Below are 25990 nucleotides of genomic sequence, written 5' to 3' on the forward strand. Positions count from 1 at the left end.
TTTTAATAAGCTTAAAAATAATCAAGATTTTTACCAAGTTTTCAAGCAAAATTGGTAAAACTTTTTTTGAAGACACAAGAGTGTTTTAATGAGTTTGGTGTGATGACTCTCACCTCTAATCCCAGCACTCAGAAGGCAGAGGCAGGTGGATCTCTATGAGTTGGAAGCCAGCCTGGTCTACAGAGTGAGTTCTAGGACAGCCAAGGTGGTTAGAGAGAAGCCCTGTCTTGAAAACAAAAACACACAAACAATGTTTGACTGTGATGCCAGATGTCATGTCATTTCATCTACATGTACTTAATAATTAATTTGTAATAAATATTATATATATTTGAAACATTTATGAGGTACATCTTCTAATGTGTAGATTTTTAACTGGACTTGAACTCCTGGCCCCAGGGGATTTTTCTGTCTTAGCCTCCTGAGTTGCTGAGCCCAAAAGCATGCCATTCACCTTCACACGCATGCGTTCATGTGGTAAAAATGTTGGCTTTCTACATTTTCACGAGTTGAAACTTAGAAGTAATAGGACTCATCCTTGGCTCCAGGAGGCAGCCAGTTAGCATCACCCTGTAACCTGAAGAAGCAGTTGAGTAGCCCCAGCTCAGGAACTTGCCCGTTGAGCCTCTGTGGAGCAGGCTCACATCCTGCTTTGTGACCCAGGAAACACCTTGTTAGCCCACCTTAACCAGATGCCCTCAAAGTAAATCCAGCTTGTAGCCCTCATCCCACCAGAGCTTTCTGCCTCCTCACACCTAGAGTGTCACCCACCATGACCCAGAGGGGTAGCCTCTCCCCTAAACAACCTGTGGAAGTGGGCGTGTAACCCACAGCTGGTGGTACAGTCTCATGGCCTGTGCAGGCCATGAAGACGCTTGGAGACAGCCTGTGTTGTGTCTGGTGAAGGAGTTTTCAGACACTGTACAGCATCATAATGTTTCCAGGTAGCACTGTAGGACACATAGCAGGAAATTCCGTAAAAGTGATAGGATAGTGATAGAGAGACGGCTCAGCAGTTCCAAGGGAGCACCGTTCTTTTTTTGTTTTTGTTTTTTTGAGACAGGGTTTCTCTGTGTAGTTTTGGTGCCTGTCTGTGCTGGATCATGCTCTGTAGACCAGGCTGGCCTCGAACTCACAGACATCCGCCTGGTTCTGCCTCCTGAGTGCTGGGATTAAAGGTGTGCACCACCACTGTCCGGCCGATGCACACGGCTCTTGCAGAGAACACGAATTTGTTTCCCCGCACCTGTCTTGTGTGGCTCGCGGCTGCTGTGCCCCATGGTATTTAATGCCCTCTTCCGCCTTCCACAGGCACCTGCACCTTATTAGCACATAATTAAAAATAAAGCATATTTTAAAAATGATAGAGGCAGTGAATCCATTAGGCATGCAAATATTAATATAGGGACACAGGGTAGATGAAAAAACAAGACATCATGGTACCTTTAAGAACACAGTAACTGTCTAACAGTAAACCCTAAAGAAAAAAAGATTAATGGATTACCTGGAAAAGAAGTTAAAGAAAAAAATTAAAAGAAAAATGTCTGTACTATCAAGTGATCTGTAGATTTGTTGCAATTCCTGTGAAACTGCTAATGGCGTTCCTCACAGGAGTAAGGGGAGGGGGCTTCTGAAATTTGTATGGAACCCAAAGCAAAACAGATCCCCCAAGGAGAACAGGCACAGTAGCCTGAACAAAAGAGTCCTAGAGGCATAGCACCCAGTCTTAAAATATATCACAAAGCCATAATAACCAAACTGTCGGGGTGTTGCAGCAGAGCGGACATGGAGACTGCCAGGACAGAAAGCTCGGAAACAGACGCAATATTTGACAGAAACACCAAGAACATGTATTGAAGGAAGTCTAGTCTTTTTAGTTAACCAACTGGGAAAACTGAATGTCTTTATGAAGGAGAAAAAAAACTAGATCTCTCTCTCTCTTTCTCTCCCTCCCTCCCTCCCTCCCTCCCTCCCTCCCTCCCTCTCTCTCCCTCTCCCCCTTTCCTCTCCCCACCATACTTTAAAAAAAAAAAAAAAGCCCTCCGAATTGAGACCAAATTGTAGGATCTTAACCTGTCAAACTGATAGGAGACACTGGAGAAATGTTTTTAGGATAATGGTCTGGGCAAAGATTTTTTTTTTTTTTTTTTGCATATGACCACAAAAGTGCAGGTACCCAAAGCAAAGACTGACAGATGGGTTCACATTAAGTCTCTTGTACAGCAACAGTAACAGAACGGAGTGGAGAAACAGCCTGCAAACGGAGAGACTTACAAGGCATCCATTTCCAGAATACGCAGGGAGCTCAAACAAGCAAGCAGCAAACCCCTTAAGTAATCTAATTTTAAAAATGGGCAGGTTGAGCAGATGGCTTTAGTTTGTAAAGAGCTTGCCATGCCGGCGAGCAGACATGAAGACCTGAACTTGACCCTTAGCACTAATGTAGAACCTGGGTGGAAAGCCCCTGTGACCCCAGCACTGGGCATGGGGGTGGGGTGGGGTGTCCGGGGGCGGCGCTGGTACAGGAGGATCCCTGGGCTTGCTAACCAGCCAGTCTAGCTCAGTCAGCAAGGTCCAGATTCAGTGAGAGACCATATCTCAAAATTAAGATGTAGAGCAATTGAAAAGGACACCCGACGTTGATCTCTGGCATCCATATGCGTGTGTGTGTGTGTGTGTGTGTGTGTGTGTGTACATGGAGATTAGAGGACAACTTGTAGGAGTTAGTTCGTTCTTTCACCCTGTGGTTTCCTGGGATCAAACTCAGATCATCGATCGGGTTGATGGCAAAGAGTTTTTACCCATTGAGCCATCCTGCTGGCCCTGATTTGTTTTTTTGTTTTTGTTTTTTATTTTAGTTACACACACACACACACACACACACACACACACACAGTGTATAAATGTTTGCGATGAGTTTATGTGCACCACAGAGGCCTGAGGGCATCGGATCCCCTGGATCTGGAGCGACAGGATGTCATGAGCCACCTGCTGTGGGTCCTGGAACCTGAACCCAGGTCCTCTGCAAGAACAGTGAGGCTTTTTGTTGACTGCTGGGCTGTCTCTCCAGGCTATGCTTTTTTTGTTTTGTTTTTGAAGACAAGGTCTTGCTATGCTGTTCAGACTGTCTTACTTTCACTCCTGATCATGTTGATTTTACAGGCATCGTAGAAAACTAGAAGTTTACTGTATGGTCTGTGGTGATATTGTATTCCCCAAAATATTGTGCACCCTAATAAACTTACCTGGGGTCAGAGAACAGAACAGCCACTACATACAGAGGCCAGAAAATGGTGGCACTCACACCTTTAATCCTAGCACTTGGGGAGGCAGAGATCCATCCGGATCTCTCTGAGTTTAAAGCCACACTGGAAACAGCCAGGCATGGTGACTGACGCCTTTAATCCCAGGAAGTGAGCCTTTAATCCCAGGAAGTGATGGCAGAAAGCAGAAAGGTATATAAGGCATGAATACCAGGAACTAGTCTGGTTAAGCTTTTGGCAAGTTAAGCTTTTGGGCTTTGAGAAGCAGTTCAGCTGAGATCTATTCGGATGAGGACACAGAAGCTTCCAGTCTGAGGAAACAGGATCAGCTGAGGAACTGGTGAGGTGAGGTGGCTGTGGCTTGTTCTGCTTCTCTGATCTTCCAGCGTTCACGCCAATACCTGGCCCAGGTTTGATTTAACTAATAAGACCATTTAAGATTCCTGCTACAATGGTCCAGGAATCAATCATTCTCTCTCAATCTCTCCCCCCCCCCCTCTCTCTCTCTCTCTCTCACACACACACACACACACACACACACACACACACACACACACGTAAACAAAATGAAGGTAGGATGTTGGAGAGAGGTCTTCACTGTGTCTTTTTGCAGCTATATCCACAGCAAGCAAGATAGGCAATCAACCCGTGCATTCATTGACAGATGAATAGGTGAAGAATTGTGGCATATGTATGGAATACCACTCAACCACAAAGAACAAAATCCTCCAGTTTGCATGCATGGAACGGGAGGGTGTTACACTAAGAGAACTGTCAGAAACAAAAAAGCCCAGTACCACATGTCCTCACCCACCTTGTGGAAGCAGATCTGAAAGTCAGGTGTAGAATAGTGAAGTCTGCGAGGGAAGAGAGAGTAAGGAGCGCTAACCCCTCCAGTGTGCAGCTGGCTGGGAGTTGCTTTGTGTCTGTGATAAAGTAGGGGAAATGTGCTCAACAACTGTAAGCTGTATATTTAATTTTTTAAAAAACCCTTCATTTTCGTTTAAGTATGTGGGGGTACTGCTGCATGTATCTCTGCACCCTGTGTGTGCAGTGCCCCCAGAGGTCAGAAGAGAGCACTGGATTCCCTAGAACTGAAGTTAGATAATTGTGTGCTGTCCCATGGATTCTGGAAATTACACCTGCACATTTCCAATATAAATAATAAATTTCTGAGCAACAAATATGTCATTGTGTATGTGTGTTAAAATGTTACCGCCTAACCATAAATATGCAGAAGAAAGAAAACAGACTTCTGTCACTCACCATAATTACTGTGTACATACAAGACATACAAAAAGTATGTTTCACAAGGCTATCTTAAAAAAAAAAAAAAAGTTGGGGGCTGGAGAGATGGCTCAGAGGTTAAGAGCACCGACTGCTCTTCCATAGGTCCTGAGTTCAATTTCCAGCAACCACATGGTGGCTCACAACCATCTGTAATGAGATCTAGCGCCCTCTTCTGTATACATAATAAATAAATAAATAAATAAATAAATAAATAAATAAATAAATTAAATAAATAAATAAATAAATAAATAAATCTTCAAAAAAAATTTGGAGCCTAGAGAGATGGCTCAACAATTAAGAACCCTTGTTCTGCTGCAGAGGCCTGGGATTCAGTTCCTAGCACCCATATAGCAGTTCACAACTATCTGTAAATTCAGTCCCAGAGGATCCTATGCCCTCTTCTGGCCTCTGCACACATGTTGTGCAGACATAAATGCAAGCAAAAGACCCACACACATAAAATTTAAAAAGTGGTGCTTAGTCAGACAGTGGGTGCATTAGTTTGCCTCAGTACTGTCCCCTCCTGTCATCCCTGGTCTTTAAACAGCACCTCGCTCGCGGGACTGGGTCTCTCTCTTTTTCAGTACTTCAGTTTGTGCCTCCAAGTGTGGACACTGGCTTCTGCAACTTCACCCAGAGCGTTGAGAAAGGCCTGATGACAGCTCTCTTTGAAGTGAGGAAACACCAGGGGCCTTATAACCTCACAGTGCAGGTGAGTGCGCCACTGCCACAGGGCAGAGTGCCCTGTCCTCCACGGTGTTTCATTTAAGATGCATCCTCCATGCTGGGTGTAGTGATGCACGCCCTTAATCCCAGCACTTGGGAGGCAGAGGCAGGCAGATCTCTGTGAAGTCAAGGCCACACTGGTCTACAGAGCGAGTTCCAGGACGGCCAGGGCTACACAGAGAAACCCTGGGGGTGGAGGGAGGTGCAGGAAAGGATGTGTCCTCCAGGGGCGGGAACCTAGCTGGTGTGGGCCAGGGTTGGCCTTGGGCAAGGCATGGAGTCCACAGCATGACTTCAGAGATTTCAGAGTGACTTCGAATTGGGGAGTCAGATAGTGAGATGAAGAGCTGGTCGTATGCAGGGAATTCATTAATGTTTCCCTACAGGAATGCTCTTAACTGTACCGTCAACGAGGCGATGTGTGAATACACTTTCCTTTCCCAACAGTGTGAGTGTCCTAGATCTGAAAGGCTTGGTGCTGGAATTGGGTCAGGTGACGGAGCCTTTGGGTTCATTTGGGATATTTTGCATAGACTTCATTCACTTGGTTTCTCTAACCTGAAAATAGGAAATGATCCCAAATCTAAAACGTTCTGTGCATCAGTGATGATGCTTGGGAAGTTTCGCACTTCGGGACACTTCAGGTTTCATGCCTGAGATGCTCCACCTTTAATGGGGCTTTTCTGGGATGTGGCATCTCTGTCTAATGTGTGGTTCTCAACCTTCCTGACCTTGTGACCCTTTAACACAGTCCCTCATGTGGTGGTGACCCCTAACCAAAAGTTATTTTCATTGCTACTTCATAACTCTAATTTAACTACTCTTATGAATCATAATGTAAATATCTGATATGCAGAATATCTGATATGTGACCCCCGTGAAAGGGCAGTTTGACCCCCCAAAGGGGTTGTGACCCACAGGTTGAGAACCACTGATCTAAACATGAAGAGGACTTTTTTGATCAACAGACTGGTTTCATGTACACTCTACCCAAACTGCTGATGTTTTATAGCGTGGCACACACCCCACACCCCACACCCACCCACCCATGCATTGTTCCCTTTCTGAAATGTTTATTAACTCTAGATTTTGGCGCTCCGGAATCACTTTGTGCGTCTTAGTTTTCCTTCACATGGTATGGAGCTTCATGTTCTGTTAGAGATTTTGGGAAGTCTGTCCTCTGAGTCACTGATTTTGCCGTCAGCTGCGTCCATTCATCCTGAAATTTGGCTAGTCATTTCCCTACATTGTTCTTTGCTTCTTTCTCATCACATCCTTGGTCGAGATGTTCACGAGTAGCCGTCCGAGTCTCAGAGGACATTAAGTAGGATTTTCAGAAGTTTTTCTTCTGTGTTCTTCCTGTGTCCGTTTCCTCTGTAGTATTGTTCTATATGCCAGTCTTTGTCCTTTGCTTTTGTGCTGTTTTTCTGTGTCTTTGGGGGCTGTTGGTTGGTAGGAGGTTGGTTGGTTATGAGGGATGGAGATTGGGGTCAATTACAGCTGTTGGCCTGGCTGTCCCGTTTGGCTACAGAGGCTACCTCTACGCCAGTCCTGTCTCCTGATGGGAGAATTCATCTGAGCATCTGAGCTCTGGTAGGCTATATCAGAATACACTGGAGTGCGGTGTTCTGTACGTGCAACACTGCACAGCTTGTGGTCAGAGAGGAAATAGGCAGGCTGGCCCTGCCCTGTGTCAAGCTCAGGAGGCCCTCCTCTGGGGATGGAGCCCCATGAGTGTTTTTCATGGCACAGACTGCCTTTTATCTCTTGTAAGCTCTGGTGTACACTGGAGTTATCCATCTGCCCTCCTTGCTGAGGGTCTTAATCCACAGGAGGCCTTTGGTCTCCTCTGGGAGGGGCTCGTTTTCCTCTGAGGGCAGTTCTTTGGCTGTTCTGGGAGGTGGCAGTGCTGGGGCTTGGGTGTGGGTTCTGCAGGAAGAGGGAGGCTTCAGTTTACTCTTGGCTTGCCTCCTCTTAATGAGCTGAACCATTCCTGCTCAGTAACCTACTTCTGGTCTCAGGTCTTCAGCTCTCTCCAGGGGGCCTCCCCAGCCTTCCTGCGGGAAAATGAGACTGTTTTAGCCTTTGCCTGTGTGTGTTCAGGCTCTTGGCTCTCTTGGTCCTGGTTTATTTCAGCGCCATCCTGTCCTTTCTCCGCCTTTTAGAAATTTGACAGAACTTCTGTTTTTCTTCCCTTCTCAGCGCGGTGGTGGATTTTATCCCCTTTGTTCGACTTACTGTTCTTTGTAGGATTTGGGGCTGGAGGGGGAGGGGCTGTGGGTGCATGCGTTCAATTCACCACTTAATGTAAAAGACATTTCCAGTAAACAGTGTTTAAAGTCTCACCAAAAAAAAAAAAAAAAAAAAAAGGAACAAGGTTGGAAAGCCAGCTCCTCTCCTTTTAGAGGTTTACCTTCTTTTTAGGCTTGGAGACACACACCTATAATCCCAGCACTTTGAGGCAAGAAGTTCCCGGCCTAGACAGTCTAGTGAGACACCATCTTTAAAAAATAAAACATCTTTTCACTTTCCGCCTTTGAAGAACACTGATTGGAGAACTCGTGGTAGATACCACCGTCAGGCTTTCAGCTCCATGTTTTATTCTAAAGGTGTCTTCTGATCTTCTTTCAGATTGTGAATGTCACCGTTGGCTCTTCACGGGTAGCTCCTCGGAGAGGCCCAGTGAATATTATCTTTGCTGTTAAAGGCATGCAAGGCTTCCTGAATGGCTCAGAGGTGAGCGATCTGCTCAGGAACCTGACGGTGGTGGAGTTCAGCTTTTACCTGGGGTACCCAGTGCTGCAGATTGCAGAACGTGAGTACTTCCTGGCTCCTTGGGAGTGCCGGGGAAGGGGCTGCCAGTATTTTTGTGGGTAGATCTCTACTTTAAAATATCTTTAACTTTAAAAAGAGACCAAATTGGCGGGGCAGTGGTGGTGCACACCTTTAATCCCAGCACTCGGGAGGCAGAGGCAGGTGAATCTCTTGAGTTTGAGGCCAGCCTGGTCTACAGAGTGAGTTCCAGGATATCCAGGGCTACATAGAGAAACCGTGTCTTGAAAAAACAAGAGAGAAAGAGAGACCCAGTTGTTCTAGAGTGCTTTGGGGCTCATAGTAAGTGACATCCAGATGGCGAGAGGATTTTTCCTTAAACTTCTTTAAATGAACGTGTAGTGCTGTGCACCTTCCTTCGTAATATCACACACAGTAGGTTCACTGGACCTTCTTTCCCACAGGACATATTTGACTGAACTCCTGAATAAAATCAGGACTTATCAAGCCGAGCCAGGGCAGGCTCAGCAAATCTCGGCCCCTGTGCCTCCCTTTCCTGTGTGCTTTTGAGAATAAAGGGGCACTATAAACAGTGTACTGGTTCTAGAGAACAGGAAGCCATAGGGATGGGGAACAGCTATTCGGGGGTAAAGGTAGAGAGGACTTTCATCTGCAAAAGGGGAGTGGAGGTGGGTTTGGGGAGGGGGCCTAGGGAATGAAACTTCCGGGTCCTCACTTGGTGATGCTTATGCAATGGGGCATTTTCCCAAACCCATGAAACCGGATGCCAGAAAGAGTGAACTTTACTGTGCATTAAGTTAAAAAAAAAAAAGCATAAAAAAGTAATAAATGAAAACAGCCTTCCTGGTTGAAGCAGTCAGATTGCCAGGCAGCTGGAGAAGACGAGGGGGATTTGTCTGTAGAAAGGAGTACATCCCAGAGTTAAGGGCAGGCAAATAAATAAAATAAAATTCTTTTTGGAAATGGACCAGCCAAGTATCCTAAACCATGTTTCTTAATGGCTTTCAATATATTATTAATTAAGTTAAGAAGAAGCTATAAAATATGAAGGTGGGGCTGCAGGCCTGGCGTAGTGATTAGAGTACATACATGGTGCTCTTGTGTGATTCCTTCTCCAGGGGACACTGTGGGCACCCGCACTCACATGTGTACGGATAGACATACAAACACACATGATTAAAAATGAACCACAAAGCGGGGTGAGGTGGTCCACATCTTTAATCCCAGCACTCAGAAAGCAGAGGCAGGCAGATCTCTGTGAGTTCGAGGCCAGCCTGGTCTATAGAGCAAGTTCCAGGACAGCCAGGGTTACACAGAGAAACCCTGTCTCAAAATAAATAAATAAATGAATGAATGAATAAATGAATCAATAAAATATATAAATCATAAAAAATATATATAGACAAGTAGACGTAATGAAGTTATTTATATAAAACAGTTTTTATTTTTGTATAGTAAATGTACATACAGCTAAAATAATAAGCAGGAGCATCCAGAGACAAGTCCCCAGCAAGCCAGAACATGCTTCACTTTACCCCGACACATTGCTGAGAAAGCTCTTGGCTCTGAAGAACACAGCTTACAAATGCTTTGAGACGTTGCAGTGACCTGTGTGTGGCGCAGTGGTCCGTGATAAGGCCAGAGAAGCCCTGTTGTTTCCTTTTTTCCTTCCCTCTCTTAGGGACTCAGAAACTAGTCCCTGTCTATCTTCATACTCTTGGTATTTGGGGGTCTCGAAGAGTGCTATAGTGTAGGGAAGGTAATGAATGCGCTATGATTTACCCCGTGCTCTCAGAATACTTGCCTTCCTGAGTGAAAACATGTTTCTCACAGTCTTTTTTTTCTCCGACTCCTGCCTTTCATAGCCTTCCAGTACCCACAGCTCAACTTATCTCAGTTGCTGAAGTCCTCTTGGGTCAGAACAGGTATGTTCAGTTTATGTAATGTTTGGGGACCTCTCCAGTAAGAAGTCTGTGAGGGCATAGGGGGAATGATGCACTCTTCCTGATTCATAAATTGAGGACAAGATGTACTTTAAATTCTTGGCAGAGAATGAATGAGAAAAGGGATTCGATTTGGGCTATGGGAATGTGTCCCACTGAGTTATGGCACAGAAAGGACTCCTTTAAAACGCATACATCAAGTCCAGAGTCTACCCAGAATCCGCAGTTGTCTCCTGGACTGACGTAGAATGAAGTTCAGAAGCAAGCTGAAAATACTTTTTTTCTGAAAGTATTGCTAGATGGGGTATTGCTAGTTTGGGAACCAGGGTCAGGTGTTTAGATAGATGTGGGCACATCCAGGTTGATACACCCACAGATAGGGCCCTGTATTTAGACTGAGGATGTCATATTTCAGTGCAGGGCTCTCTAACCTGGCCCCTGAATTCTAAGAGTCCCAGGTACCAGTGTGCCAGCAGCATGTGACCGGTCATATGGAAAGAGAATGTCTAAGTAGGGACAGTCACCGTTTATGGCTCTGAAGCCTGTGTGGGCTCAGCTCTTCGTACATTGTGTAGATGCTGGCTTCCAGACCTCAGAGTGTTGAGTAACTTGCCTGGCATTGGACCTCAGAGAGAGCTGAAACCAGTTTGGCTGTTTCCCCATCAACGGGAGGATAAGCCGATTATCAGTTTAGATGCTTTTGTCTGATACAGATAGCAAGAAGCAGGCAGATCCCCTCTCCTTAAGGGAAACTAAGTCTGTGTTCAAAGACAAGATAAGAACTCAGACGGTCTAGAAGTTTGAAGTAGCGCACGCAGACTGAAGGGACCCTTTGTTTGATCTTGTTAGATGCTCTGTGCTCAGAGCTCCCACTGCAGAGTTCCTGAGGCTCCTCTTCCTCAGTTTGCCATGGACTCGGGCCCCTTCGAGGGCCCTTTACTCTGTTCCCATAGAGTTTCTCCCTCCCTACGTCTCCCGTCTAGTACTTAGTGTTTTGCGGGAATCTTGTACGGGATTTTGCACATGTGCACACACCCTGTGGTCCCTGCCTCCCTCCCCCCCGACTGTCTATGCTGACTTGCACTGAGTGCATTGTTTCTTGTTGAACACAGTCCTCCTGGGCGTCGTGGAGAAGCAGCTCCATAATGAAGTGTTTCCAGCCGAGATGGAGCGTAAACTGGCCCAGCTGCTCAGTGAGGTGCCCACCAGGAGAAGAATGTGGCGGAGGGCCACAGTGGCCTCTGGGAACAGTGTGGTCCAGGTACTCGCTCAAGGAGGGTAGGGAGCAGAGGAATAGCCCCAGGAAATCTGCTGTTTTCATGCGAATGGGGAAAGCCTGACCATGAACTGATTGTTCTGCTGAGCATGGCAGCCTTGCAAAGACGACTTAGAGTCCAGACAGAACCCTTAGCAATTCATTGGCCTAGCCCTAGAATGCAGGGAGCATGGTAGAAAACTTACCACTGGGTTCCTGTGTCATCATAAGGCTTTGTTTACTGAAGAGTAACTTTTAAAGTCACCAGCAGCTGACCTTGTTTTATGGTACTGGCGGCGTTTTAGAAATGCATCCTTGATGGGGGAGTCATAAGCAGACAGAGGGGTATTTCCTGCCCTCTCTGCAGAATTTCTCATCTTATCCCACTCCTGCCAACCTGGTTGTCTTGTTTACCCAAATCAGCTTCTCTCTGGGAACCGGGCAGGCAGACCACAGGAGCAGATCTATTTGAACTGAAAACTGACCTATTTAAAGACGCACATACTCCCAGAACTTTGGGGGTGGAGCTGCTGTTTAATTCCTGTCTCTGTGTGAATGGTATGAGTCTTTCTCTACCAATCAGTTCCAGGCTTGGAGATCACAGAAAATGGGGTTCACAGAACGTTTCAGAAACCCAGAAGTAGGGTGAAACCCAGCAGTGAAGGGTGACAGGTGGGCGGGGCGGGGGTGTGAGAACAAGATACAGAAGTGACATGGGTAGGTCAGGGAGCCAGTTTTGGCTAGAATTAGTGTGTCCCTGTCCACCAGCGCCTTCACCAGATGCGTCCCTCTTAGCCTTGCTTTCTCTTCCCACCCGGAAACACGGTTCTTAGGCTCCCAAAATGATTTTCTTGCCAGGTGCAGTCACACTGGGGAAGCGTACAGAGTGCTAAGATTTTAAACATTTGTCTTATCATTTTTAATTATGTGTATGTGTGTGTGTGTTTGTGTGTGTAAGGGTGCGTGCATGTGAGTACGGGGGCCCGCAGGGAGGCCAGAAGTATTGGATGCCTCTGAAGCTGGAATTACAGTTGGCTATGAACCGCCCGGCGTGGGTTCTGAGATTTGAACTCAGATCTCTGAAAGCAATACATACTCTGAACCACTGAGCCATCTCTCCAGTCCCAAATACTAAGAAAAAAATAAAAATAAAAAAGAAAGGAAAAAGCACTAATAAATGACCATTAATTAAATAAGCATACAACGAAATAAACGTTAAGATGAATTATGAAGGCCTTGCCTCATCCAATAGCCCATGGCTTCACAAGGGCCGAGTGTGCATGTAAAACAGTTACAGAGCACCAGGAACCTGGCTGATCAGGTGTTAAACTGGATACTCAAGCTTCTAAAGGTAGGAACATCGCATCTGTGGAAGGTAACCAAGCTTCCTCAGACCGATGCCACCTGACGGATTGCCCGGAGGCCGCTCTCTGTTTCTAGTCTCTACAAAAGATGTTGTGTACAGAAGTACAAGGCTCTCTACCTGAACCTTATTTGTGAAAATGAAAACACTGAACAGGGGCTCGTGAGATGGCACTTGCTACCAAGTCTGACGACCTGAGTTTGCGTCCCAGGCCTCCCATGGTAGAAGGGGAGAGCCGACTCCGGCACGTTGTCATCTGACTTCCACCTGTACAACAGGGAGGGATGCGTGTGTCCACACACAAACAAGTGCACTTTTACAAACTAATAAAAGAGCCAGGCATGGTGGTGCACACCTTTAGTCCCAGCACTAGGGAAGTAGAGGCAGGTGAGTCTAAGAGTTAGAGGTCAGCCTGGTCTACATAGCGAGGTCCAAGCCTGCCAAGGGTACAGAGTGTGACCTTGTTTCAACCCCCTCCCAGTTAACAAAAGAGATAAGAAAATATTGAGCCAACATATAACTGTCTAGGAATCAGAGTATATCTGAATGTATTGGAATGTCCTCCAGCAGTTTAAAAAATTAGTAATATAAAAATGTGCTCTGAAAAGGAGCTGTAGAGGCCGGGCGGTGGTGGCTCACTGGTGGGGCACGCCTTTAATCCCAGCACTCGGGAGGCAGAGGCAGGCTGATCTCCGTGAGTTCAAGGCCAGCCTGGTCTACAAAGCAAGATCCAGGAAAGGCGCAAAGCTACACAGAGAAACCCTGTCTTGAAAAACCAAAGGAAAAAAAAAAAAAGAAAAAAGAAAAGAAAAGAAAAGTAAAGAATAAAGGAGCTGTAGAGAGGAACTTGAAGAACAATCCTGAAGTAATACAGAATTTTCACAGGGAACTATGCTCAAGTCTTGGTTGAATTTCAAGAGGGTTTTTTCATTTTATTCTTTATAGGTTTTTACATGTGTTTTTCAAAATTCCTTCATTGGGCCACATAATTTGTATAATACACACATACTTTTAGTCACCCAAGTAGTTGACTCAGAGATACCTTGTATATTGTGGTTCCCAATATAAATCTGACTAGCCATCATCCAGAAAGAATGCTGGAGTTAGACCTTCCTATGGCTCCTCCTAAACTGGTTAGCTTTCAGTCTTTAATCGAAGTGGCTACCACTGAGAATGATTTCTGGGAGAAGAAACTAGCTCCTATATTCCCCAGACTTTCTGGTCTAGAAGGTGGAAGTATAGGTGCACTCCATGGCTTGTTGGAGGTTGTTGGTACAATTCCAGACTGTCTGGTGCTGTTCTATGCATTCTGTTGGTCCCTTTGTCTCAAAGAAGACGTTGAAACAAAGTATAGTTGCTATTCTTTCCTTGTACCTCTGTCTCCACCAGTAAAGAGCACCTAGGAGATTCTGGGACCCCAGATGTGGTAGTGAGCTTTTGAAGAGGGCTGGGACAAATCCCAAGTCACACACTAGGGACTGAGTGCCCTGAGAAGGGGCGTTGGCAGTGTGAGCTTCCCTGATGCTGAGGGTCTCCATCTGTCGCAGGTAGTGAACGTGTCCCGGCTGGAGGGAGACGACAATCCCGTGCAGCTCATCTACTTTGTGGAGAATCAAGATGGAGAGAGACTCAGTGCAGCGGAGTCTTCAGATCTGATCAACAAGGTGGACCTTCAGAGAGCGGCCATCATCTTAGGCTACCGGATTCAAGGCGCCATTGCCCAGCGTAAGTCCAAGAGTTTTACCCTGCCGAGCATGCTGGGGTCCAAAGCCTCTTGTGTTCTGATAGAGAGCTCTGAACTACAACATTCTGACCTGTGTGTAGATTTATGTCTTAAAACCTTGTCCTCTTTAATTCCAGCACTCTGTGACTTCGAGACCAGCCTGGTCTACAAAGCTACACAGAGAAACCCTGTCTCAAAAAACCAAAAAAAAAAAAAGCAAAACAAAACCTTGTCCTGAAGTGGTGCTTAGGGGAGAAGCTGGTTGTTGATGTCCATTTGCGAGACTTTCTTATATTTTTCTTAAATTTATTTATTAAAAATTACAAAATATACACTCTGTGTATGTGCACACATGCATACATGCAGTGGTGAGTCTGTGGAGATCAGAGGACAACTTTGTAGACTCAGGTCTTTCCTTCCATCTTTATGGGGTTCCAGGGTTCCAACTCAGGACATCAGGCTTGCATGGCTTTATTTGTACTTTCTTTGCTGAAACCCTCTTTATTTTTATTTCCATCTGTGTGTCTGTGGCTACTGCTGTTGTTTTTCCTACCTCACACCTCATATTCATGGAGTTACTAGTGAGTCACAGGACCTTATATCAACACGAACACCCTTTCCCTACCCTGTACTAGTTTTCACTTTAAAAACTGTCTTAGGTAAAATAATGTACCTATTCTGTTTTTATTCCAAAACCTTCCATGTCACACCCTGCGTGTTGGTGGTGACCGTGAGTCACTCAGGAAGCTGGGAGGTGCCCTCTAGGTTGACTGGCTTCCTTCGGGGTCTTTTAGCACAAAAGGGCCCCTTGATCCTCACTCTCTCTTCAGTGTGTTTCTCCCTCACCCTTGCCTCACACTGCTCCCCAGTCAGAAAGACGTGTTTGCTAGATCTTATTATTGTTGGAAGGTGCTGGGCCCTGTCCTCTGGCAGGATTGCTCTCAATGCCTCTTTTCCAAATGCCAGATTTGGGGTGTGTACTGAAAATGAAGACATGGGGAGCAGCATGGAGAAAATAACTCTGTGAATAGGATTTTACAAGTCAGACTGCTGTAAATCTTCGCGTGGTGTTTTCCCTCCATGATCCAGAGCAGCCTTGATAGTGTGTGGGAAAACCTGCTCCCCGAAGGAGAGGGAGAGGCAGATGTCTTAATAGCAGAGGAGGACTGAAGAACTTCACTGAGGAGAAGTAGGAGACAATGCAAGTTTTTTTTTTTCCCTTCATCCATGTGTTTATTGAAAACATAGACTGATGGACCTGTGCTTAAATGTCATTGTGGATGCATGCTGATGTCCATAAAATGGGCTCTTCACAAATATACCCTAGACAGATGTAAAGATGCAATCAGGAATGACCACGAAGACAGTCCCATTTCAGACATAAACTTGTAATTAACACTTGTAAGAAAGTGGAGTTGGCATAATTTACAATCCATCAACACTCACAGAGGCCAAGCGTCACAGACGTAAGGGCACGCTATGACCACAGGACATGTTTTTGTACTTCTCAGGTAGTGTTGTATTTCATTATTGAGGTCAATTATAGCCTTGTTTGTCTGTAACAAGTAGAACTTTTATGTCCACTCCGTCAGTTACAACTCTGGACACAATCATTAGCCAGCTTCTTTATAACAGGTGTTCTATGTGACTCTCAGTCTTCACGTAATACCCAGTTTCTTTCATGTAAACGGAGTAACAGGGCTGGAGAGATGGCTGTGAACACTGGCTGCTTTTGAAGATTACCTGGGTTCGGTTCCAGGCACCCTCATGACCATCATAATTCCAGTTCCAGGGGACCCTGACACCCTCTTCTGGCTTCTGCAGGCACCAAACACACAGGGCACATTCATACATCTAGGCAAACACTCATATACATAAAATAAGAATAAATACATCTCTAAGATAAAATGGAGTGACTCCAGCAGAGCCATATAGATGAGGATGTTCTGTACGGAGGCGATCCACCCCCAGGCATCTTCCGGTTTCTGTCTTCACATCCTTCAGGTCCAACTTCTGGAACACTGCGGCTCAGTTATATCAGCTTTAAGCTGTTGGACCCTGCTCCCTCCGATAGAGTCAACAATGCAGCTTTAAACCTTTTCTTTAATTTTATTTTTTCATTTTACATGTACTGGTGTTTTGCCTGTGTAGATATCTGTGTACCACATATGCGCAATACCCACAGAGGTCGAAAGAGGGGATTACATCCACTGAAACTGGATTGTAGAGGGTTGTGAACCACTGTGTAGATGCTAAGAACCAAACCCAAGTCTTCTGGAAGAGTAGCAAGTGCTCTTAACCACCGAGGTGTGTCTCCAGCCCAGCTTTTAAACAGTCCCTTTGACATTCCCCTTTGGAGGAGGCTTTTGGGGAATGAGTCCTTGTCCCTGGACTAAGCAGCATGAGGGTGCTGTGTGCACGTCCTTCATCTGATGGACAGTGGTGGGAGAGATGACCTGATACTGTTAGTAGGCTGTTTGGTGTGCCCGAGATGACTGCGTAGTGGGGTCTGTTTCAAATCAGTGAGGAAATCATAAAAAAGCACTTCCTAACATTGCATCCAGAACCAGGGGCAGGCAATGAGAGAGCTGCTTCCCTCCGTGGTGTATACAAGCCTGCTTTCAAGAGGATACAGGCACCTTTCTGGTGGGGGTTGGTAGGGAGTTAGGAAATGGTGGCGGTGCAGATTTTCATATATTGGCCTACCCAAGCAAGTCAGCAATCCTCCAAGTGCTTGTCACTGACCACAGAGTTACAAGATTAGCCGGTGCTGGCTTTATTAAATAATGAGAAATCCACAAGTAGCTTCTAGCTGTTCCCAAAGCTAGAAACCAACGCAGGAAGGAGTGAGAGCAGGTAGATTAAAAACAGCGAAATGTGGTGAGCCATTTCCTCCATCTAAAATACACACGCTGACTTGGACCACACACATGCCGTGAGACCCCCAACAAGTTCAGATGACTCCTACAGAACCTGCACAGGGGTTCCAGGCCTGCCTGTGCATGGTAGGGCTTCTACAGCTTAGCTAGTCCATACAGTGAATTCTACACAGCACACATGTATATCATCCCTCGTGATGGGGCTTTCCATACTAAACGTGCATGTGCAAGGACCCAAAAAGGCCTAGCCTGGTTTCCATACTCATGGGGCTCTGTGTCCTCACCTAGCAACGGTGTCCGCCTGGGTCTGCCTGACCTCTCAGTAAACGCCCTGAGAGCAGCAACTTAGAGTGGTCGTGTCTTTCTGACCTGCCCACCTTCCTGTCTCAAGGTGCACTCTGCTCATTTCATTAAAAGCTTACTTAACCCTGGTCTTGTTCCCCTCTCCTTCCTTGTCTATGACGGGTCCTAACTTGAGTCACCTGACCTGAGGACCACTCAAGGCCATATGGGCAAACATCCTGGGATTTCAGGGTTGGTAGAAGAAGCCTCACTTCCTACCAGGGCCAGCCAAAGAGACCTTGAGGACACCTGCCTCTCTGTGGTTTTCCTAGATTAGAACTCAGAAGAATACCAGTTCTCAGCTCCTCCATTGAGCTGTCAACATTATTTGTTGACATCTATTATTTGTGCTTAGACAGCGTGAGCTGTTAATGTAAATTCCATCCAGGCCACATTTTAAAATACAGACCTTGTTCTCTCCCTGTTAAACATAAACTTCTCTAAGACTTTTTGTTGGGGGTAGAGAGAAGGCTCAGTGGTTAAGAGGCTGTTCTTCCAGAGGACGGGATGGATTCACAGCGCCCAAATGGCAGTTTACAACCCCTGTAACTCCAGTTCCAGGGGATCTGACACCCTCTTCTGACCTTCAAGTGCACTGTACACATGTGTTACATGGACATACGTGCAGGCAAAGCTCCCATACATTTAAAATAAAAATAAATAATCCAAAATAATAATAATAATATAATCTTTTTGTGTTGTTGCTCCGTCTCTGAGCAGACATATTTTGATCCTGGAGCAGGAATTAGATACCGTGACAGGAAGGAGCTGAGAGCTTAGTCCCTGCCAATCACAATGTAGGGGTGCTTGGAAAGACAGTGCTTGGAAGCTGGGGTGAGCAGAGCAAGAAGGAGCTGTACTGCATCTAAGGCTGAGAATGGATGAAGGGGCGTGCGTTTTAAGAGAGCAGTAAGGCACCAGGAGTGTAAAGGATCAGCAAGGAATGAGGAGGACACAGGGCAGAGGATCGGCTAGCGAAGGGAACTGGGGAGGGGTGGGAGCAGAAGGATCCATGCAGGGTCATCTGAGGCGTGGAAGGTGAGAGGCTACAGTGAGTGGTCACGGCTGTAGGTGCAGACAGGCCATTTCAAAGGAGTACAGTTCGCTTTAATGCTGTCCAATAATGGACACCTTTAATAAAGCAGTTTCCATTAAAAGATCCATGTTCCCAGGGTTCAAAGGTCACAGGAGAGGAAGACAACACCTTGAAACCCCATGTTCAGACTTCAGTTTTCTAACAAGCATTCCCTTTAGTTAAACCCAAGAGTCTTCTTTGTGGGGAGTGGGGTGGTGAAGTACATGTATTGGAGGGGAAAGGGAAGGAGAAATTATGTAATTATAATCTCAAAAAACGAAAGAAAAAATACATATGTACCCTGTTGACCTTCTCAAAACCATCTTGACACGTATGAACGAGTGCATTGGCTGAACTCAGTGTCTGCAGCCACCTCCTCCTCTTTTCCAGAGCTCACCACTGCGTCCGGAAGCTCTGCCCGTTAGGCGGTGGCCCTCGGGTCCTGGCAGCCAGTTTTCTTCTGTCTGTACATTTGCCTGTTGTAGGTGCCTCGGTGGTACAATGCTTGTCCTTGTGTGTCTGGCTTCTCTCGAAGAGCGTGCTTTCAGAGTCCATTCCGGTCATGGCTGTTTTGAGGGTCCCTTCTTTGTCTTCTTTTTTCTTCTGTGTTTGTGTGTGAGATAGGTGTCCCACGCTGTCACTCTCCACCAGGGTCTCTCACTGCACCTGGAGCTAGGCTGGTGGCTGTTAAGCCCAGCCATCCTCCTGTCTCTGCGCCACAGGGTTTTGGGGTTACGGGTGGGACTGTGACCACGCCCTTCTTTGACCTGGGTGCTGGGGGTCTGAATTCAGGTCCTGCTGTTTATCCAGTGAGTATGCTCACCTGATGAGCCAGCTCCACAGTGCCCCACTTTTTAAGTTGACTAGTGCTCTGCTGTGTGGCTATACCACATGTTGTTGACCCCTTCACACGTGGATGGCTGTGGGCTTTCCACCATTGTGATCGTGGTAAGAGCAGCTAGGAACAGCACCGTCTCTGACGTGTTTTCAGGTGCTGTGGTGGGCGTGCCCAGTTGCCTTTGATGTGGTGCTGTAACTTGTAGTTGGACATTTTTGTTGGGACTGTCAGCACCCCCAGTAATGACACGGAGACTTATTACTAATTATGAAAGCTCGGCCTGTACCTTAGGCTTGTCCCACTCGCTCTTATAACTTAACCTGTTTCTATTCTTCTGTGTGCTGCCAGACGAGGCTCCTTTACCTCATCTGCGTCCTGTCCACCCCACTTTCCTGCTTCCTTCCTGTCTGGCGTGCAACTCTGCCTTTCTTCTTCCCAGCATCCTCTGTGCCTAGAAATCCTGCCTAGCCATTGGATGTTCAACTTTTTAATTAAACCAATCAGAGCAATACATCTTCACAGTGTACAAAAAGATTATTGCACAACGGTAACACGTTGGCTGTTCCCTCTGGTAGGTAGCACTAGTATCAGACACGATTATTTGGGGATTCACTGCTTGGTAGCTTTCCCCTCCAGCCACTAGAAACAGTGCACCTGAGGGGTTTTGTCTGCTAATACATCAGCACACCTAGCCTTTAGAATGGTGTCTGGCACCATCAGTAAACATCTGTAGGTAAGGACACAGAGGGAAGTGAGTTGGTAGAGTGGGGAAGAGCTTCCTTCCCAGATCTCCAAGTTCCAGCTCACATTCTTTCTGGAGACCCGGGGGTGGGGGGAGTGGGGGGTCATTCCTGCTCTGTTGGATACAATGCTCACAGCTGTGTCTTGTAGCTGCTCTTCTCATATTTGAAGAGAACCATTTTGAATGAGGCTGTACAGAACTATTTTATGAGACGTTATGGAGCAGCAAGAATAAACTAGACAACAAGAGACTAGAATCGACCCAACTTTTGTCCTCTGACACACCATATGGGCCATCGTGACCCCTGGTGTGTTCCTCGTGCAACATTCGAATATGTCTGGTTGCTTTCGTGGTGTGGGCTGTATGACAAACGTCCGCGTCTCTTGGAGGAAGGCATGTTCTGTCCAGCAAAGGCGTGAAGAGCGTGTTGCTGAGAGACTTTCTTCCTCCTCTGCTCATCTGCAGCTATGGACAGAGTGAAGCGGCCATCCCCGGAGTCCCAGAGCAGCAACCTATGGGTCGTGGTTGGCGTGGTCATCCCAGTGCTAGTGGTCACCGTGATTGTCGTCATCCTCTATTGGAAGCTGTGCCGCACAGACAAGCTAGATTTTCAGCCTGACACGGTGGCCAACATACAGCAGCGGCAGAAGGTAAGCCCCCACCTCAGTGTCCACGTGAGCATCCTCGTGGGGCAGAAACAAGGCCAGGCTGGGATGCTGAAGGACAGGGAGGGTCTGGTCTAATGGGGTCCTCTGTCTTCATGTCTGTTTGCCATGGCCCCAGATCTCTGTATTGGTAATACATCCCAAGAACAAGACCTGTAAAAACCGATGCAAAGCGAGCCTGGGGTCCACTGTGCTTTTAATTGGAGAGGCTCAGTAGATCACTTCATCCTGTGAATGAACTGTGGTCTGTTCACTCTGGCGATTTTTGAAGAGCAGTGGCCGTGCAGCTTCCCTCCGATCTGTGTATCTTTCCTCACACAGATCCATCCACTAGATGGCTCTTAGTTTCTTTCTGTCCATGTTGGGAACCCATTTGTGTGTGTGTGTGTGTGTGTGTGTGTGTGTGTGTGTGTGTGTGTGTGTGTTTGTGTCTGTCTGTGTGTGTGTGTGTGTGTGTGTGTGTGTGTGTGTCTGTGTGCGCACGCGCACACACATGCTCGTGACTGAGGAGGTCAGAGGAGGATGTTGGATCCTGTGGAGCTGGAATTAGAGGTGCTTGTGAGCCACCCAGTGTGGGTGCTGGGAACCAAACTCTGGTCCTCTGGAAGATCAGAAAGGGATCTTCACCACAGAGCCATCTCTCCAGTGCCCATTTAAGCATTAAAAATTGGTCCGAGGTGTTTTAAACCTCCGTATCATGACGGCCTTCAGTCTTCCAGCAGATCCACTTTGTTGTTGCGGCCGGTGGTTGTCTGCCGGGGAGGACTGCGGGAGCTGCTCTTCATTTGCTGTTCCTTAGATCAGGACAAGGAATCGCAGTCGCAGATTCTCTAGATTTTTTTTTTTTTGAGGTAACTTTCCACATTTCCCAGGCCCCTGTGGAATTCCCTCATGGTTTTTTGTTTTTATTTTTTTAATGTCTTTATTTTTCCTTCCCATTTGTTTGTTTTTTAAGTTGATTCACCTATTTGATAGCTATTGTTTTTGGCTCCCCACCTTTCTTTTTAACATTCATGTATTGTATTACTTGTTATAAATAATAATATATAATATTATATATAAATTATCATTAGTATTACACACACACACACACACACACACACACACACACACACACACACACAGTGTTCTGCCTGCGTGCCAGAAGAGGGCACCAGATCTCATTACAGACAGTTGTGAGCCACCATGTGGTCACTGGGAATTGAACTCAGGACCTCTGGAAGAACAGCCAGTGCTTTTAACCGCTGAGCCATCTCTCCAGCCCCCAACTTTTCATTTGTCTCTCCAAGCATTCAGTTTTGTAGAAATAACGATTCTTTTTTATGTGAGTATTTTGGGACTTTCTGTGATTTTTGTTATGAGCTTTCATAGCAAAGAAAATGGCTTGGGGTCATCATCCAGCAGCTCACCTGGTGTGAACGAAAACTTTGCCTGCATTCCAGAGGAAGCCTCTGGCAGCAGCCATTGACCAGCGTGCATTTCAGCAGCCTGTGCAGTCCGTCTGCTGTATTTATTAGCACATGCCCTACTATGTAAATCTTGGAAGGCTTGCTCTGTTCTGAAAGTGATAAGATCAAGCAAATGGCAAAAGAGCAAGAAATCAAAGATTGCCATGGTAACCTTCTGGTTTTATTCAGATGGTCTCAGAAAAAAAAAAATCTACTAACCAGACCCAGTGGTGCATGCCTGCAGTCCCAGCAGTGGGCGGTGAAGGCAGAAATATCACAATTCGAGGCCAGCTGGGACTATACAGTTTCTAGAAACAAAACCAAACGGGCTGGGGATGGCTTAGTGATGAAAGCATTTGCTGGGAAAGCATAAGGATCTGTTTAGATCCTCCACACCCACATAAACACTGGGGGAGTGGGGTGCTGTCTGTAATCCCAGAACACCTGAGGAGGTGACCAGCTCTCTGGTACAAGATGGTTACCTAGACTCGGATCTGCGAACTCTGGGCTCAGGGAGAGACCCAGCCTGAGAGTGATCGGGGAGATAGCCAACATCAGCTCACACACATGTGAACATGCAGCCACCACATACCACACACCTCACACCATGTAACTGCACCACCACATACCACACACATGTACACATGCAGCCACACAACCACAAATAGCCAACATCAAACCTCAACACACATGTGAACATGCATCCACCACATACCACACACACAGCCAACATCAACTCACACACATGTGAACATGCATCCACCACATACCACACACACATAACCCATGGAAAAACAAAAGCAAAACAAATATCACAAACCTCAGCCTCCTAAATGAGAAAGTAAGTTTCATTTTTAAATTTATTATAGAACTATAATAGTAAAGAAAGAGTGTTTTGTTTTCTTATGAATTAAATCTAATAAAAAGTCTTAATTATATCACAAACTTATTGCTGTCAGTATGCTAGCAGCATTTTATACCCAAGCATTCTCTTCCCACCCATCCGCCCTTTCTTGCATAGTCTGCTGGTGTCTGTAGTTGTTATTGTTACCGTAACAGATGATATGGAAAAGGTGCCTGCCATGGTGCTCAGGGAGTCGCAGCATGAAATCAGACCAACAATGGGTAGGAAAATGTTTTGTTCTGGTGAAGGAGTGTTGTTACAGGGAGACTTAACCCGTAGAGAGGGCTGTATGTTTGCGTCTTTTCTGTTCTTTGTCTCTGCCATACACACTCCTTGTAGAAGCTGTGTCCACTATACACTATCGGCGCTCAGCGTCCTTAAGCTGAAAAACGGGGTATCCCCCAAGCTTTCCCCTCTCAGTTCTACGTCTGTGACATTTCCATGTGGCAGATGTTGCTATAAATCAAATGAATCGTTCCAAATAGAACTTCCAGCCTGGGGAGTTCTTTTTCTTCAGGGGCTGCAAGGGTCTCTACGTACACACTTAACAGCCTTGTTGCCGCAAAGATCTGCGTGGTAGGACCCCAAGGAAGTGACTGTCTGCTCACAGCATCAGAGGCAAGACCGTGTCTTCTTTGGCTGCCATTGTAGCCCTCTGTGCAGGCTTCTATGGGTCTGCAGTAGGAAGACTGTGACTGGGCCCCATTAGTCTAAAACAAACCTCTCCACTCTTCTGAGGCTGCACAGCTGTGGTGAAGGGTCTGTCGCCTGTCCCTGGGATAACGAGGGAGGTGCTGTCCTCCTGTGACTGTAGGACATCTCCCTGCTCCTGTGGCTTTCTCTCCCCATCCTGCTCAGCCCACCCCCGATGCTGCCCTGTGTTACTCTGTGAACTCCTCCAGCAGATCTCAGAGTTGCAAACATCTGGAAACAATAAATCTACTGACCTGCGTTCCCCACCCTCTTCGCCCTGTAACGAAGAGACTGCTTCATATTGTCTGAGGGTCCATGATTTCTGAAATATGATAAGAGGGAGAGACCAGTGAGTGTGTCTTAAGTTTCCAGGCAGGCCTTTCCGATTTCCAGTAATAAAGGGGAGGCTCCATGGATCTTTCCTCTGTTTGTATTTGCTTTAATCTCTGCCCAAAGCCATCATTTGTTATTATTACCTACAAAATTACCGTGTGGATCCTTCTCGCCATAATTGGATGGTTACTTGTGGGGCCCCACGGCTGTGTGTTTCTTCTGATGGGAATAGCCCTTACCAATTATTAGCACAGAATTGTAGCCCCTGGGTGGTTCACACCCTCAGTTGCTACTAAAGTTGGCACTGTGGGCAGCCAGAAGGAGCTGCCCACACCATGAACATCCATTGTCTGGACTCCTAAGTGTTCAGGTCAGACTAAATTACAAACACAAACAGCAGACACTCTCTTTGTCTTGTAGGGTGATAGTTATGGGGAAGGCCCAGTCCTCCCCCAAATTGACCTGGAGCAATACAAGCATGGTGACTGTGGGCGATGGCAGCTTGGAGGGAGGGCATTCTCCTGCCTTCTGAGCGGTAATGCTGGGCTGGAGCTGAGGTGTAAGAGAGCGTCGACCTCCGTCTTAGTCACTGTTGTGTTGCTGTGGCGACACTGCGACCAAGACAACTCTTACAAAAGAAAGCATTTAATTGGGGCCTTGCTTACAGTTTCAGGGGCTTAGTCTGTTATCCTCATGGTGAGGGGAATGGTGGCATGCAGGCAGACGTGGCGCTAGAGAAGCACCTGAGAGTTCCACATCTGGACTTGCAGGCAGTGGGAAGAGAGAGAGATTGATTGGGCCTGGCATGGGCCTTTGAAACCTCAGAGCCCACCACCCCGACACACTCCTCCACCAAGGCCACACCGCCTAACCCTCCTAATCCTTTCAGAGTCCCTTTCTGGTGACTAAGCATTCAAGTGTATGAACTGGTGGGGGGGGCATTCTTACTTAGCCACTACTACCTCGGAGAGGGTGTAAGGGGTTAAGGAGAGCTGGAGCCAGCCTGTAAAGAAGGGCACAGCCTAAACTCAGGTGACAGGGGACCCATCTCAAGAGCCTTGCAGAAGTCTGTGGGATTGGAACTGGTACCACAGGCAGCCATTGCAGAGTATCCGACCAGGGGAACCGTCTGGACAGCTGTTGCTTGCAGTGGTCACTTGGGAAGGCAGTGCGGATAGTTCCTTGAAGAGATGTGCCACCGGGAACTCCTCCCTAGCTCCAGACTCAGAATCTTCTGGATGGTTAGCACCCTGATAGTCTCAGTTCACCCAGTCCGCTGCCCTTGGTTCAGTGTGGCCTGTGGGAACCAGCACGTTAGAGTGTTCTCCCACAGCTCCAGGACCACAGGGCCCCGGGTGGCTGAGCTGAAGGCAAACATGACTGTACCTCTGCCTTGTCTTCACTTTTTAAATGGAGCCACCATGGTGGCTGTGGGGATTTTTCATCGACTGTTATCAGTCACGTAACAAATTCATACAATGGGGCTCTCCACGCCATTGCAGGGTGTTTTGTTCAGACACTTTTTGGGGTCTGCTGTATGGTTTCGGTTGTCATCTTTCCCTGGGGATCAGACGGACTGTAGCACTGGGGCTTTGCCGCGTCGTGTTCCATCTGGGTCTTGTTACATTTACGGCCCACGTGTTTTAAAATTCATCCTGCGTCTCTCTTGTTACTTGGCCGACCTGCTTTGCCGAGACCTCCTTGACTTGTCGGCA

General features: G+C 46.7%; 1 protein-coding gene across 1 annotated transcript in view; it reads left to right on the forward strand.

Moving 5' to 3' along the window:
- Kiaa1549 (KIAA1549 ortholog) overlaps window positions 1-25990 on the forward strand; it is a 123560-nt gene that overhangs the window by 59565 nt on the left and 38005 nt on the right. The window contains 6 exon segments of the mRNA XM_036181813.1: window positions 5138-5265; window positions 7911-8094; window positions 9938-9997; window positions 11128-11276; window positions 14181-14358; window positions 20698-20882. Of these exon segments, the coding sequence (XP_036037706.1) occupies window positions 5138-5265; window positions 7911-8094; window positions 9938-9997; window positions 11128-11276; window positions 14181-14358; window positions 20698-20882 (884 nt within the window).

This window comes from Onychomys torridus, chromosome 3 (genome assembly GCF_903995425.1).
Source record: "Onychomys torridus chromosome 3, mOncTor1.1, whole genome shotgun sequence".
NCBI classification, from domain to species: Eukaryota; Metazoa; Chordata; class Mammalia; order Rodentia; family Cricetidae; genus Onychomys; species Onychomys torridus.